The 16,975-nt window shown below is 38.8% G+C and overlaps 1 protein-coding gene across 1 annotated transcript in view; it reads right to left on the reverse strand.

Annotated features, from left to right (window-relative positions):
- Positions 1–16,975, reverse strand: part of LOC111147328 (collagen type XXVIII alpha 1 chain) — a 149,421-nt gene that overhangs the window by 114,224 nt on the left and 18,222 nt on the right. Inside the window, exons 8-11 of the mRNA XM_022503319.1 lie at positions 12,752–12,778; positions 8,627–8,671; positions 5,976–6,020; positions 4,774–4,827 (exon numbers count right to left, since the gene is read on the reverse strand). Coding sequence (XP_022359027.1) covers positions 4,774–4,827; positions 5,976–6,020; positions 8,627–8,671; positions 12,752–12,778 — 171 coding nt within the window. The remainder of the gene's footprint in view (positions 1–4,773; positions 4,828–5,975; positions 6,021–8,626; positions 8,672–12,751; positions 12,779–16,975) is intronic.

The following is a 16,975-nucleotide window of genomic DNA, read 5'->3' on the forward strand; positions in this document are numbered from 1 at the left end:
TATAAATGTCCTGGGGTAAAACAATGTAAAAGATTATGAGAAGCAAGGTAATTCATTCATTAAGATGAGATAATACAGAATATAATATCATAGACTTTCTAATTGTTGGAGGATTAACATGTGGTACTTCGACTTGGGAAAGCCTATCAGGGATATTTCCTAGTGCTCTTTGGCCCTAGCACTAAAGCTCTAGTACTAGAATACTCCAACATGTCACAAGCTATTTTCTGCTCATGCTACAGTGAGCAGGCCCTCTTCCTAGGAGCACAAAGAGGGTCTTGGAAAGAGACAATTTGCATGAGATCTGAGAAGGAAATACCCTTCCAAAATAACCTCAGAAAGACATCAAGAAATGGCAAAAATTACCTAATGTGGGTTGGGCACACCCAGCATTCTACTGTGTTTACTTGTACAAAACTAATTTTGTAACTTGTTCTCTGTGATTTGAAAGCCCTACCAATCTTGAGCCATTTTTCTCGTTATGAGAGGGCCCATTCTAGGACCAAATGGGATTGCAACTGAAACATCACAATAGCCTTGGAAGTTGGCAGTAGGGTTCTTAGGTACTCATTTTTTCCTCAGAAAGAGCACTGTGCTCTCTCCAGAGTTACCGCATTTTCCCTTTGGTCCTAGGGATAAGGCCCTTGTGTGATTATTATGCTAATTGATTTTAGAGACTGATGGGATGGTCTTCTTGTGAGTGCCACTGCATGACCTTCTTCTATGGGGGAGGCTGAAGTGGCCTGAGAGCCACAGCATCATTCTGAGAAACATCTATGTTTTGTTTCTAAGACAACAAGGTCATTCAGGGCAAAATAGGCGCTATTTTACATGTGGAAAATATTAATGACAGAAATGATTTGCGAAACTGGGCCAGCATCACATTTTTCCTTGATTTATCACACGCTATTTTTTCCTTTTGTTCTCTGACCACCTTTCTGCTTTGATGAAGAAAACCCAACTACTAGAGCATTAGAATAGGACTGTAGCTCTTGAGAGAAACCATTCATAAATTCAAAGACATAGACAGGCCCCATCTAGAAACTCTTATGGAATCTTTGCAAATGTTACAAGTCTAAAGGTTTTCTGTTTGAAAGTTTCCTAAGAAACAAAATATTTGAAATGCACATTACTGGTTTCTTTTTCCCATACAATTCCCATCCTTCTCTTCCTGCATTTTCAGATGAACATTATAACCAAATAGAAATGCACCTCTCAACAGACTGTTGTTTCCAGCCAAACTTCAAGAGAAAGGGGACAGAAGCAATTTCTATACTGTCCCAAAGAAATGCATTTATCTCAGGTCAAATACTCAGGAGATTCAGCAATATTCCTAAGAAGATAAATATAATATGGTGGTTAAGAGTAGATTGGCTGGGTTTGAGTCCTGGCTCTATCCCTTATCAGCTATATAGATTAGAACCCACTGCCTACCCTCTCTTTCCTTGAGTAGCCTAATCTGTATCATGGGGATAAGACGAGGTCATGTTTCAAAAGGTGGTATTATGTTAAGTGAGTATTTAGAACTATTTACCTGTACATAGTAAATATATAATAAATGCTATTGATTATTACAGAAGTTTCAAAATAAATAATCCTCCTATGCCCACTAGAAAATGCAGAATTACTAGGTTTTAGAGAATTTTTTGCACAATTTACAATAGCAATTTCTTTTTTTTTTTTTTAAGATTTTACTTATTTATTTGACAGACAGAGATCACAACTAGGCAGAAAGGCAGACAGAGAGAGAGGAAGAAGCAGGCTCCCTGCCTAGCAGAGAGCCCGATGTGGGGCTCGATCCCAGGACCCTGAGATCATGACCTGAGCTGAAGGCAGAGGCTTTAACCCACTGAGCCACCCAGGCGCCCCTACAATAGCAATTTCTTTACAACATTTTATAATTAGATGGTAATGCATAAAAAAATGTCATTATAAATATAACATTATTTCCAGATTGAGGATAAAAGTATATTAAGTCTTCAAGATGTAGAAGTACATTCTGAGACACAAGATGAAATCATTCTCTGAATTCTGACTTTTAAGATAATATACTAATAAATGGATAAAATTTTTTAAAAATTAATGATCAATGCGGCATGCATCTCTGGTTGACAGACCCAAAGAAAGGTAGAAATTAGTAATAGTCTTCAAGTATGTGTCAAGAGACTACTTAATTTGTGACCTTAAACCAGAAATATTACTAAAAGGAAAAAGAAAAAGCCATTCCCACTTCATTTCGAAGATTTTCTAGATAAGGACATCTTTTCAGTTGACAATGAGCTTTGTACATTCACATCTAGATGTTTTCTAGATTTGGACACCTAGATATAGACATCTTTTCAATTGACAGTGAGCTTTGTGCATTCACCTGGCAGTGAATTGTGTGATTAAAACCCAAGTGGTAATTTTATATTATGTATCCTTTACCACAATTTATTTGCTTTTATTTTTTCAAGATATTATTTATTTATTTTATTTGACAGACAGAACAGGGAGAGGGACGGAGGGAAAGAATCCCAAGCAGACTCCAGGTTGAGCATGGAGCCCTACTGGGGCTCAGTCTCATGACCCTGAGATCATGACCTGAGCTGAAACCAAGAGTCGGACACTTAACCACCTGAGACATCCTAGTGCCCCCTTAACCACAATTTAAAAAAAAAATTTTTTTTAAGAAGACCTTGGCAAATTCATAAAAAGTAGTCAAATACTTGGGGTGATGTGAAAGCATGAAATTTTCAAGAATGAAATGTTATCACCTCAGATAATTGTAACTTCCCCTAAACACTCAACTATATTTATTCTAAGACTTAATGCACTGTTGGAATTAAAAGCTAAATTTTGTTTAAATAAGTGTATGTGGGGCACCTGGGTGGCTCAGTCAGTTAAGAGTCTGCCTTCAGCTCAGGTCATGATCCTCTGCTCAGCAAGGAGTCTAATTCTCCCTTTCCCTGTGTGCTATCTCTCTCGCTCCCGCTCTCAAAAATAAATAAAATCTTAAAAATAAATAAGTAAGTAAGTTTATATTAAAAGGAAAACCTAAATAGTAATTGTATGGAACATGAATAGAAGGCAACAATCATGGCACCTTTTGATGGACTGCTACTAACCATCTCCCAGGCGCCCCGCTCCCAGCCCTCCACGGGTGATCTCCAAAGCTGATGAGCCCAGTTGTGCCTCTGCCTCAGGCCAGCCACATGATTTCCAGACTTCACTTCTCATTTTCCAAAATGAAAAATTTGGGCCAGGATGATCTCAAACATCCCTGGTGGCTCAAACATTCTATAATTCTGTCACTGTTGCAAACTCCACCCCCGATCCCTGATTTTAAGCCTCTTTTTCACAAACATGAAAATTTACATCTTAGGTAACTAAAGAATCCTAGAAGTAAGTGTTGATTGTCAAAATATTTTTTTCTTGCTTCAGAATCTTACCACAGCCAAAGTAATTTTATAAAAATTTCTACTCAGTATTCAAGAGATACATTTCTTTTCCCCAGAGAGAATTAATCATAGGCAAGGACTGGAAAAGGCAGTTTCCCCAGATGAAGCTTAAGCACACTCCCACTGAGAAGCTCATTCTATTTTAATTTGCCAATTAAAAGTGGCCTGGGAAATCACACATTGTCGTTATCTCATTAAAAATGCTATACTTGGGCGCCTGGGTGGCTCAGTGGGTTAAGCCGCTGCCTTCGGCTCAGGCCATGATCTCAGGGTCCTGGGATCGAGTCCCACATCGGGCTCTCTGCTCAGCAAGAAGCCTGCTTCCTCCTCTCTCTCTCTCTGCCTGCCTCTCCGTCTACTTGTGATCTCTCTCTCTGTCAAATAAATAAATAAAATCTTTAAAATAAATAAATAAAAATAAAAATGCTATACTTGTCACTCTCTTTCCTCTCTCTGGAAAAAGAACACTCACGTAGCCCAACTGCTCCCCACAGCTTCCATCTGACAGCCCCCTTAAAAGACTGGCTCTATCTAGTGTCCACTGGGGAGGGCACCTTCTGCTGTTCTTGCTGCCACAAATTCCACAGATCTCTGATCACTAACAACACTATTGGATATTTACTATATCCATGAAATTTACTGAGCACTGAGAAGAGTTTAAAAGGTACTAAAAAGCTTGTTTTCAGCAAATTAATGGCCACCCTCATTAAAAAACAGAGCCTTATAACTAGATCTGTTAAATATCCCAGCCAAACCATCTCTGGGTTCTATTTGGCTCTTCCTCAACCCCTCCTGCTATCTCGCCTGCTTATCTGTGGAATGACATCACAAGCCCGGTACTGATGGTTGAGGTTACACTCCTGTAAATATTTCTAAAAGCTTGATTTTTGTTGGCATGACCCTTACAAATTTCCTTCTTTTATAAACTATAAATTGAGTTGACATCACGTATGGGGAAAAACAGTGATTTGAACTGGTTATTCGTTACTGCTTTTCAGTTTCTAGTGAACCATAAAATGACTAAAAAGCAGGAGTAAGAAGGAAATACTGCAAAGACTCTTAATAATGGCTCATATTTAATAAATGCACCTTTGAGTAACATAATAATAAATAAATCTATGCCACTGACTTTCTGCCTGTTCTTGAACCCAATTCTGTGTCTACACCTACAGGTCATTCTCCTTGTCTCTGTGTCTGTCATCCTCTGATTACTTTACAACTTAAAGATACATCCTCAAATAGCCCACTACCTTCTGCTTAATAAAAACACACACCGCTATAGCTCACTAGGGGAAAGGAACTCTGCCTGTCTTTAATCAAAGGGTATGATTACCTTATTGCCTTGAAATCCCTTCGGGCCTGGATCCCCTGGAGGTCCACTAATGCCCTGCTCCAAGGTGAAAACCAAGAATTAGTTCCGTATACAAAAAGCCAACCAGGAAGGAATTGTTCATTAGGGTCCCTAGGAATGCTGAAGTTAGAAGTCAGACTATAGATCTGGTTACCTTGGGGTTGCATGTGACTGGGAAGTGGAATGAGATAAAATTGCTCATGTCTTATAGGCTGTTTCTAAAATAGTACTTAAGCTCAGAGCAAACATTTATTCACGAGGTGTTTGCTTTCTGTGTTGCCAACCTTACTGGACACTCTTTTCAAAAAATTTTGAATGAACGCTTTAAAAATATTTTTAAATATTTATATTTAATATAAATAAAAATTCAGTTTATAACTGTTGGAGTTTCTAATGAAACTGTTCATTTCTAATGAAATTGTTCATCAATAACTGTTGGAGTTTATAAAAGTTGGAGTTTCTAATGACCCCATGATAACCAGAGTTACTGCCCTGCCCCAAGACAATTCTAGGCCAAAGCAAAGGAGTTGATAGTTAACTAGATGCTGTCTAGAAAATTTTGGGTCAACTTATAATTTTTAGTAGACTTTTTGAAATACTGCAATTAACACATACCCTCCCCCTATCAAAACTTTAGAGCAGGCCACTCCCCAGACTGGGGGGAAAAAAAAAAACAACCTGATCTAAATTATTGTTTGAAATCCTTGGAATATGTTTAACTTAAATAAATGCCTTAAATAATTATTCGATGTTATTGAGCATTAAGTACTTATAAAGATGGAACAGTACAGATACTGTAATATAGATAAAATGCATAGTTCTTCCAACTATATTACAGCAGCAAGGCAAAAATAGTTACATCCTGTTTTTAATTGCTTTGGATTTATCAGTATTCCTAGACCCAAATTTTTAGACTTTTATCCTTCTACTAAGTAAACCCATCTGCTGGTACCTATCTTTGGAGAGCCTGAATTAGTTATTCACAACATTAGGGCAGTGATTGCCAAACTTTGTTGCACATTGGAATCACCTGGGAATCTTTAAAACTACTGATGCCTGGCTTCAATCCCTAGACATTCTGATTGAATTATCAGAGACAGCAAACCCACACAGGGGGTTTTAAGAGCTTCCCTGGCGATTCTAGTCCTATTATTTTAATCTAATCTAATCAGACACAGACTTACCTGAAGTCCTCTGGGTCCCTTTGGTCCATGTGGTCCTAAGGATCCCTGTGGAATCAAATGAATGGCAAGTTGCTCTAAATATCCATCATCAAACTGCAGTGATTTTAGGTGGAGAAGAAGGGAATGGAGAAGAAGGGAATGTGTTCTCAGTAATGGCCAATCTTCCCAGATTAACCAAACAGCAAAGCCAACAGATGCAGAAGCACTGTTAACAAAATGATCCTAATTAATAAGCCAACTTGAGGTCAAGTTTCCCTTTAGTAAACTCCATGAAAACACAATTTTAGATGTAAGTCCTTCACCTGTATATTGAAAATTTGATCAGAGTAAAGAATTTATTTCTTAAGATTCTTTAGAAAGCAGTACACTTAGTGGAATATTGTTTCTTTCCAACAAGGCAAAGTCAGTTCAACTAACAATGTAGTGAGTTTCCCCATAAGATCACTCCTCTGCCCATCTTCAAGACATGCAACTTAACAGAACAGTGTTTATACTCAACCCTCTTTTAATGGAAAGTATTTTGATATGTTTCATAACTAGGAAACCCTTTAAAATTTATTTTTATGAGAATATAATACAGTCTAGTTTCTCTTTTCTCACTTTTTTTTTTCTCATCAAAATATAACCTGTTCATAACAGATGAACCTTAGCAATTATAGAAAAAAGCAAAGAAACAGGGGAGGAAAAATCACATAGAAGCAACTGCCGTTAACATTTTAGGCCATATATGCAATAATTACGTTTCTTTAAATAATTTGATTGAAGGGCATATGCAACTTTGTCGTTCTTATCTGGTCTTCCACTGTATCAAAAATATTTTTCCATGTCATTAAAAACGTAATGGAATAATATTCAAGAATATGAATCTATCACACTTTACTTACTCATTTCCCTAGTATTGACATTAAAATTATTTCTGATGATTACTATTTTAAATAATATTATAACGAACATCTTTGTATATAAGTCATGTCCCTCTTCTGATGGATTCCTAAAGATGATGTTCTGGAAGAGGATGACAGACACAGAGACAATGAGCACATTCAAGCCTCTCTCACTCTCTTTTATGTCTCGCACCACACATGGAAAGATAAAGCAAAACTTCCCTCCATAGAGTTTGTTCAGATTTCCATTCTTACTCCCTGAGTAGAGAGCGTATATCTTCACCTTACACACTCCCCATCAGTGCTGAGTATTATGTATTGTCTCAGGGTTGGCTAGTTTGATAAGTGAAATAATATTTTCATGTGTTAATTTCACTTATTTGATGGCTAATATATTTGGATTTTTTTTTCATTTACTAACCATTTATATTCCTTCGCTTGTGTCTCTTCAAGTTCTTTGCATGTTTGACTTATGAACTTATATGAACTCCTCATGTCAAGGACACTATTTTCCTGACTCTAGTCATGTCCTTTTTTTTTTTTTTTTTTTTTTTTTTTTTTTTTTTTCAGATTTTTACATCTCTGACACTAAGATGTGTCTTACCATCAATTCCATCTTCTGTTTATAATTGACAGCACTTTTTCTTTTTGGCACAGAAAATAATAGGACATTTAACAATCCGTGACATCTTAGTCAACAAAATATGATATTAATTCTTTTTCAGCCATTTTCATTTCAAATAGTTTTCACGGTTACTGTTTCACTCTCATTTTTGTTCTTCTGTGTCCCTTCTTTTATACTTTCAAGTCCATGTCTGTCTCCCATTTTCAATTATCCTCTGGGCAGAATCTATTCATTACTATAGTTTCATTTTGTCCAGAGATAATTACCAAGGCTACATTTTTCAGATCCATCTGGCCTTTAACTCCGTAGTACTTTAAAAGCTTTCACAAAGTCTCAGGCTATTTAAAATGGTTAGTTACTAGGCCGGTGTCATTATCTTATTTTCTGCTTTTGACCTTTTGCCCATTTTTTCCCCCTTGTCTCTCTCCCATAATTAAGATACAGATATTGAAAGAGTTGAGTGTCTTGGTAGCATGCTGTTCATAGTTCTTAACTATAATGAAAATTATTTTTACTCTGTACATTTTGGATCCTTTGTCATTACACTTCAAAGTGCTCTCTGTATATTTCTGGTCCATTAAGGAACTGCTTACCATATTTAATGTTGTCTCCAGTTTAAATACTTTATTCATATTCATTTTTTAGCGAAAGGTAAATACCATTCCAATTGCTTGTGGCTTGCTGCAATTTCAAAATTTCAAACCCCTGCCTTACCTAGTTCTGCCACATTATTTATAATTATTTCATTAACTTATCCCATAGAGTTCTTCTCTCTATTTTGGAAAGTGCTTGCTGTCGGTGTTTACATCTGAAAAACAATTCCACTTCGACCAGATTGGAGCTTGGGTTGACTTTGCAGGTTAAATTATTCTTTTACCCATAACGTTCTGTAGGTCTGGCCTCAAAGGTTAGGGGGCCACAAGGCAAGGTCTTAAAGGTCCATAAGACCTTTGGGGGCTCCATTAGCTAACGTTAGGTATGGCTTTGTTTTCTGCTTCACATTTTACAGATTTGAAAATGGGACCAATGACTTTCCAACTCCAGTAGTGAAAGCAAGGTAATGAATCCCAGGAATTTCCTCTTAAGGAAACTTAGACCCAAAGGGATCACAGTTGTTAGCATTTTAAAAACTTGTTCCTTACTTTGTCGCCTTTTATTCCTGGTTTGCCACACTGTCCACTTTCTCCCTGAAAAATAAATAAATGAAATAAATAAGAGGACATTGGCAGTCATTCAGGGTTAGGATTTTTTAAAAAGATTTCTTGTGACATAAGCTTTTTTTTCTGGGTCATACACATGTTTATCCTCAATTGTGGGTTGTTTGGGCATTGCCCTCTGGAAAGTTTTACCCAGGAGTCATCCTTAACTCAACAGAATCAAATCCGTGACACCATCTAGTGAGGCTTAATGTTGCTGAGAGGTGGATGAAATTAAAAGGACAGAAACTAAGGTTTACTGAGCATCTAACATATGCTCTTTGCGTGTGTGATTTAATTGAGTCCATATCACAGCTCAGTGAGATCAGTTTACACTTTTGTTTTGGAGATGAGAAAATTTAGGCTCAACAAGATGACTTCCCTCTATCAAGTAGCTCAGACTCACAGTCCCTGTTTTTTTTCCACAACATGATACCCCATCCTGAGTACCAACTTTGATCAGTTAGTAGTAAGAGCAAGGTCCTGAGACCATGCCATGGGTTGGTGAGAAAAGGAGCCATGAGGAATTAACAAGAGGGGACAAGCAGCATGGCAAGCATGCTGTTACTTCCCATCATCTCACTTTCCAGTCCTGCCTTTCCTGGAATAGCAATGGAAAAAAGAACTAACATTTAAATTATGTTTTGCAGTTTATGATCAATGTTATTTTGCAGACCTTATCTCGGTTAAGCTGCCATCAACTGTCTGACGTAGCTATTATTAGCCCAAGTTTACAGACTGAGAATTTGTGATTCCAAAGGTTAAGTAACTTGCTCATGTAGAATGAGAATTGGGACCTCTGAATACCAATCCATTGTATCAGACTTCTAAGACTTTGAGTAATTAGAACTAAAAGGTATAAAAGGCAATTAGAAAAACAACTAAAGATAGAATGTTCAACTGCTTTCATATTTTTTTTTCTGAACCTCAAAGCAATTCCTTTTAAAAATTTCTTTTATTTGAGCATAACTGACACACAGGGTTACATTGGTTTCAGGAATACATCACAGTGATTCAGCTTCTCTATATATGACACGGTGCTCACCCCCGTGTAGTGACTATCTGTAACCATACGACACTATTACAATATCACTCACCCTGTTGCCTAAAAGCAATTCATATCTTTAAGCTCTGGCAACTCAGCTGGAGAGGTTAAATGAGTTACTTACGTGTACATGCCAGCCAGTGACTCCTAGTCTAGTGCCCTCACTACTGTCTTTCTGCCGCTGCTGTATAGTCCACAAGCCATAAGGCACGCTACGCAAAGCGCCACCACACCGTGACATAAGAAGCTTGGGCTCAGTGAACATCAGTGCCCTGCCTCCATTAAAGGATTCACACGGTGAAAATGAATGTCAGCTGAACAGTGTATTTAGTGATACAGTGGATTTCTATTCTGATGCAAGCTTTACCTCATCACAAAATACCAGCAAGCAATTCACAGACCAACAACACGCGGGCAGACCACACTTGGAATAGTACTGCTCTAAAGAAGGGAACTAGCAATTGTAACCACCAACCAGGGGTCCAAACTCCAAAGCCTTTACATTACTGCTAATCCCCATAACAGATTATTTTAGATTAGAGAGAGAGAGAGAGAAAGAGGCAAAGGATGTTCAGAGAGATTAAATAGCTTGCCCATGACCACAGGCTCGAGTCTGTTAGATTCCCAGGTCCGTGTTCATCAACCACCCTGCATGGTCTGCAAGTTACTTTCCATTAGCCTAGGGTACTACATGGGGTGTTGCTGGGATCAGGAGCAGGAAAGAAGGAGGTGCAATTCCTCGATCCAGCTATGCCTCTGTTCAAAAGCAATCTGCCCTCTCGGCACATCAAACTGAGTCAATCTGACCCAGGAAAACCTGAGCTTTCACTTAGAACAAGTTGAACATTTATTTCTGAATGCAAATGGAAAATCACTCTTGAAGAATCCGTTAGAAAGCAATTAATTTAATAATGTTGGATGGGAATAAAATGAGTCAAGCACCAAAATATAAAACAGAAAAGTACCAAAATACACTCAAAATTCTTTTGGCCTGGATTCACATTCCATTTGTCCAGACAGATTTGTTAGCTATAGGGTCTTGAGGACCAGCATTTGTTTTGGGGGCAGACTTCCATCAATGAAAATATTGTACTCATGTTATTTGCCTCTGCAAAGGCATTTTCTTTTTTGGTGGGCTCAGTAATCCCTGTGGAATGACCACAATTACACAGTTTCGGAGAGCAAGTGCTTCAGAAAGCTATGAACAGATTAGCTCTGTTTCCAGCCTCCGATTTCTGATGCTGCTTTTCCTGGTCAAATTCTGGTTTGAATGTCAATGGTTCAGGGTCACTTTACTCTGACAGCTTGTATTATGCAAATGAGAACTCCGCCAGTGATTCTGTAATTTCCCAGAAGGTTAAATGAGTTTTTTCATATATACAAATATACATGAATATGTGTGTGTGTGTGTGTGTGTGTGTGTGTGTGTAAATATATATAGTGTTTGTGGGTAGCTCACATTATAAATCAAGATGGGAGGGCCTGGATAATTTTCTCCAACTGTATATAGGACAATTTTACGGTCCTGAAACATTCTTGACTCTCCTGTATTAACATTGGTTCCCTGCCTCTTCGTAATAGTACCTTACATTTATAGACCAGAAAAGAGTTTATAATACATTGTCGCATCCATAATTCCATTTGATTCTCCAGCCACCTTGTAAACTAAGGAAGCCTACATTAATCCAGTTCTATGCAGACAAAGGAACGGACACTTAACCCGTCCAGTGACTGGGGATGTATTTATTTGCCTGTATGTAGACCCCCCCTCTAATATATGCAGGGCCCAGGGCAAGAGTGCAAGGAGAGGCCTACGTACCCTGTATCAAAACTGTTGGAAGCTATATATGAAGCTAGTAAACTACTAATGTTCTAACTTCCCTTTCAACAAATATACCTTCAAAAGGAATACAAAATTAAAGAGTTTTGATATTCTTCAGAGGTCCATGTGCAAGTAGAGCACCATGCTCACAGCCTACAGCCCTGCCCCCGCTTGACTCCACCCCACTTCTGGTTCCTTCTACCATAGGTGGAACCGATGCACGCGAAGGTGCCCCAGGCAGCAGTACAACAAAGCTCCCACCAGGGCCCCCTCCAGCCTCAACAAACAACTTGCATTTTGTTGGCCCAGGATAAAGATGGACAGAGGAAAGAAGTGTGTATCTGCCTTCAAAGCAGGCCCAGGCCATTTTGCAGGGACTTCTGGGGTCTTGGTTACCTAACGCGCGATCTAGGTTCAAGGGGGCACAAGCCTCTTGCCCTACAACTTCCTGGCTCTAATGGGGGTCGGGCCAGAGGAGACCCAGAGCGAGATCTCTGGCCCGGGTCCGAGGTTGTAGACAGACTGAATGAGAGAGGCACACTCTGCTTTCAGATAGACAATCTGCTAACAGAACAGTAGCATGAACCTATGAATGAACCATTGAACACACTCAAAGGTTCTGGAGCTCCCCCTCCAGTTTCCAAACCTGTAATTGGCAAAGAATCCTAAAATAACCTATCAGCCCATAACTTTTGTTTGTTTGTCAAATTTACGCCCCTGGCCTACAAGACACCTACCCAGCTCTACCCAGATATCTGACTGTATGAAATTTGCAGTTCCTAATTTCTTCACCAGCATAAATCTTCTTGATTCTGCGAGAGGGTCTAGTGTCTAGATGTTGTAGGAAGTGAGGCAGCATGAAAGAAACCTAACCATCATGTTGGTGCATCCATGTGTATGTAGAAACTTGGAGTCTGGATATCTGTGTTGCACGCCTGTTACATTGGGGTTCTCATGTTTGCAGAGATGAAAGAGGCTGGACCCTGATCTCAAGAATCTTAGGGTGCCTTCCACCCCTACAACATGTCCTGTACCTGAAGTTCTACTATTATTTTGTAGTAACAGAGTTCAGAGTACATCTAGGACTTAGGGAATCCAGACTTACAAAAATAAACGAAAACAACTTTTATTAAGTACATAAATACAGTTAGGTTTCTTTTTCTTTCTGAAATCCTGGTCTCCCTATTGGTTGTTACCAACTTACCTTCTCACCCTTGTACCCAGGAATTCCCTAGTTGAAAAAAGAAAGAAAGAGTAAAACATATTAGAAGACATTGTTGGAGGGAGTATTTGATATTTTTCATTTACAAAGTATAACAAAGCACATTTTTAAGTCAAGGAAACTAAGACCACATACGGAAATGTTAAGCAATGTTACTTCTCTTTGAGCTTAGGGAATGTGCACTGACAAGGGAGAAGAAAAAAACCCACTTTTCCCTTAATTACATTCTATTCTCAGTTCCACATATTTTTTTCAGACCCGGTTCCTTACCCTTGGGCCCACAGCTGAAGGAGAGACTAGACACTGATACTTGTTGCAGAAGGGACAAACCATAATGCTCCTTTCAGAATTGTTGTATTGACTTTTAAACTACGAACCATCCCAGCTGAGAACGTTCCACAGAGGCTGTTGGAGAAATGGGCTTTGGAAAATGAGCTAAGATAATGGCCTTTCCAATGTATATAAATATTTATATCCATTATGGTCCTCCTTTCAAATTTGGCCTGGAATATAGAGCATCAACGAAATAAATGGTTCCTTTATCAACGCTAATGAGACAGTGACCTTTAAGTTCCTATATTTTATCTCCCGCTAACTACAGGGCCGGTGCCTCTGCTCCTCTTCTGTGTCACTCCGGGGAATCCCGCACAGCCTCCTCCATTGTGTCTCTGCCCAAGAGCCCTCTAAGTAATACGCTACTGAATATTATTAAGTGAACTGCGAAATTACCAACTTTCAGCAACAGCAAGCCTTTTCCAAATAGGGTTTCATGTTTTTTTCCTACAACAATAGCTTTTAAGTATGAAAATAGAACTGTAAGACATAGTTTAAGTGAGCTGCAGAAACCAACAGGATAAACAAGCTATTATCGCAGTTACACGTGTCAGACTAGAGAATTCTGTTTTGTGTGACTTTTCTTACAAAAGGCAAAAAAGGAAAACCTTGGGGAAGGAAATAACATGTCTCTCCAAATGAGTGGTCACTGAGAAATGGGACATAAAAATAGAACTACAGTCAAAAATATTGTTACACTATAATTTAATTCATCTTGGAAATATTTATTAGCAGAAAGGGTTTGAATTTTCGTCCTGGGCTTAAAATTAAAGGCCACATTATAGATAGCCAAATTGGGGTTCTTTATGAAGACAACTTATGTTTGCAGCAACTACGAAATGCTAGACTTCCGGCCTCAGGAGCTCCACCCCTGACGGCACACAACCATTCTAAAATCCTATCATTATTTTATGTTAAAAGAGTTCAGACTGTATGTAGGAAGGAGACAACATAGCTTATGAATAGAAACCTTACTTTTTTTTTCAGGTTTAAAACATTTTAAGTCAATAGAGGCAAGTTTAAAACTTTAAAAAGAATATAGACTTGGGGTGCCTAGAAACCTTACTTTTTATAGCATCCTCTTCCCCCCTGCCCCGTTTTTCTTTCTGAAATCTCTGGTCAATTTATTGTTTGGTGGCTATCAGCTTCCTTCCTGCCTGCCTTTCAGGACATCTTAATTACTAGTTTTAAACCATTCAAATTTAAAATATCCAAAACTGAGTTCATCAGTCTGCCAAATTTTCTTCTGACTTTCCTGTTTCTATTAATGGTACCATCGTATTTCAAATCACACAGAATCAAAAGTTTATAATTATCTTTTCTCTCTACCTGCTCCTTGCATTCCTCTAATCCAACCAGTTGAAATTCTCCACCAGCTTTCACTGCATTTAGTTTTAAATCCATCCTCCCTACCCCTGTCAGTCAGCAGGGCCCTCTGTAACCCACCCCTGCCTATCTCCGTAACCTGTCTACCACCACTCTGCCAAGTCCTGGCTTTCTTTCCATTTCTCCAGGCTGCCAGGCTTATTCCCACTCAAGAGTCTTTGTACCTACTGCTCTCTCGGCCTAGAACACTCTTATGACCTTGTTTTATGTTTCCAGAACACATCTCACTGACGAAATCTCATTTGTTCGCATGTTTATTGCTCCCCCTGCTAGAAGACTGTATGAAATAGGAACTGTTTTGCTCACTCCTGTATCCCCAGGAGTGAAACAGAGGGCCAAGCATATAGCACGTACTCAATAAATGTTTGCTGACTATATGAATCAGAATCAGTCCCCAAAGCCTTTTCAGGGTTCTTACAATGGTCTCTTCTTTTCTATTCTATCATCATTGTGCCCAGTTCTGTCCAATAGAATGTGAGCCTCGTATGTAATTTAATTCCCTAATAGCCACGTTAAAAAAGCAACAATGAACAGGTAGAAACAAATTTTTAACAATATACTTTACTGAGGGGTCCCCTGGGTGGCTCAGCAGGTTAAGTGTCTGACGCCTTATTTTGGCTCAGGTCATGATCTCAGAGTTGTGAGATTGAGCCCCGCGTCCAGCTCTGTGCTGGGCATGGCGCCTGCTTAAGATTCCCTCTCTCCCTCTGCCCCTGCCCCTCCCCCCACTCTCGCATGCATATGCACTCTCTCTAAAATAACAATAACAATTACAATAATAATAATAATATTTTTTACTGATTCCTTTAGGTCTGAAATACATTTCAACATATGACCAGTATAAAAGTTATTACTGAAATATTTTACATTTTCTTTGGCACTAAGTCATCAAAATTCATTGTGTATTTTACTCCTACAGCACGCCCCCATTCAGGCTAGCCATTCAGTGAGCACATATGGCTAGAGACTTTCACAGTGTCCAGAGCAGCCTTAGCCAGGGTCCCTGTTCTTATACAGACTGTAACAGAAAACCTTCTAAGTGCTCCTTTATTCTGCTTATTCCCCCTTCAATTTCTGCTTTAGAGTCATGCCAGATTAATCTTCCAAGTACACGGCTCTTGCATTGTGAGCTTCATCTCATATAAATCGCTCACCTAGCAGAGCATGGAGCACCCACTCTGACCTTCAACTGTTTCTGGCAACAGTCATCTTCAGGCGTCCCCCCTCACCGTTTTCCAAAACATCGCCTTCCCCCAGGTCGCTGCTCATGGCACCCTCTTGCCGCAATGCCTGTCACCTTCCACCCTTCTGTTCTGTCCTTGCCTGTCACAATCCTTCACTCACCGGAGTCATCCTATAAAACCTACACTGGTTTCACTATCCTCTGAGTGCCCATAATAATTTGTGCATGCAATATTTATAATATTTTTACATTCTGCCTCATAGTGTAGCTATTTTTTTAATTAAGGTATACTTGATACACAATGTTACATTTGTTTCAAGTATAAACATAGTGATTCAATTTCTCTCTCCATTATGTTCTGCTCGCCACAAGTGTAGCTATAATCTGTCTCCACACAGCCCTATTACGATACCATTGACTATAGTCCTTATGCTGTACCTTTTTTTTTCTCCTATTTTAACAGATTTTATTATATAATACTATTTTTAGAAGCACATTCAATAATATCGCCACCAGACTCATCAAAAAAGTTCATGATAGCACATACAAGTTTTCAAAATTCTATTTGTTAACATATAATGTATTATTAGCCCCAGGGGTACAGGTCTGTGAATCACCAGGTTTACATACTTCACGGCACTCACCATAGCACATACCCTCCCCAATGTCCATCACCCCACCACCCTCTCCCTAGCCCTCTCCCACTGGCAACCCTCAGTTTGTTTTGTGAGATTAAGAGTCTTTTATGGTTTGTATGCTGTACCTTTTATCCTAGTGACTTACTCATTCCATAACTGGACACCTATACCTCTCGCTCCCCTTCACCCATTTTGCCACCCCCCCACCACCTCCCTTCTGGCAACCAATATTGTAGCTATTTTAAATATCTTAATCTCTCCCATAAGAAACTTTTTGAAAAATATAAGTGTTTTGTCTTAATTTTATTTTAATAAATAATAATATGCTTCCATAAGAAATATTTCCTAAATGAATAGCTAACATTTCTGAATGAATTTCCATTGTTTGTAAAGTTGATTAAAAACACCAAGAGATCGGTTTTTAAAACCTCTGGGCCCAACCCCCGGGCTTTCACCAAGGGGACAGCCAGGAGGAACAATGTGACATGGCCTTTTTTTTTTAATTCACCGTACATGCTTCCCTGCTCTTTGCTGCTTTACTGAAACTGCCCAAAAAAATGCAAAAGAAGAAATTTACTGTGACCATTTCTCAGACAATCTCTAACATCTTCTAATTTTAGGAATAATAAATCAGCTAGAATGATAGCTTTGGGGGAGGTCTGTAGA

This window comes from Enhydra lutris, unplaced genomic scaffold, assembly GCF_002288905.1.
Source record: "Enhydra lutris kenyoni isolate GAN:26980312 unplaced genomic scaffold, ASM228890v2 scaffoldscaffold16, whole genome shotgun sequence".
Lineage (NCBI taxonomy): Eukaryota > Metazoa > Chordata > Mammalia > Carnivora > Mustelidae > Enhydra > Enhydra lutris.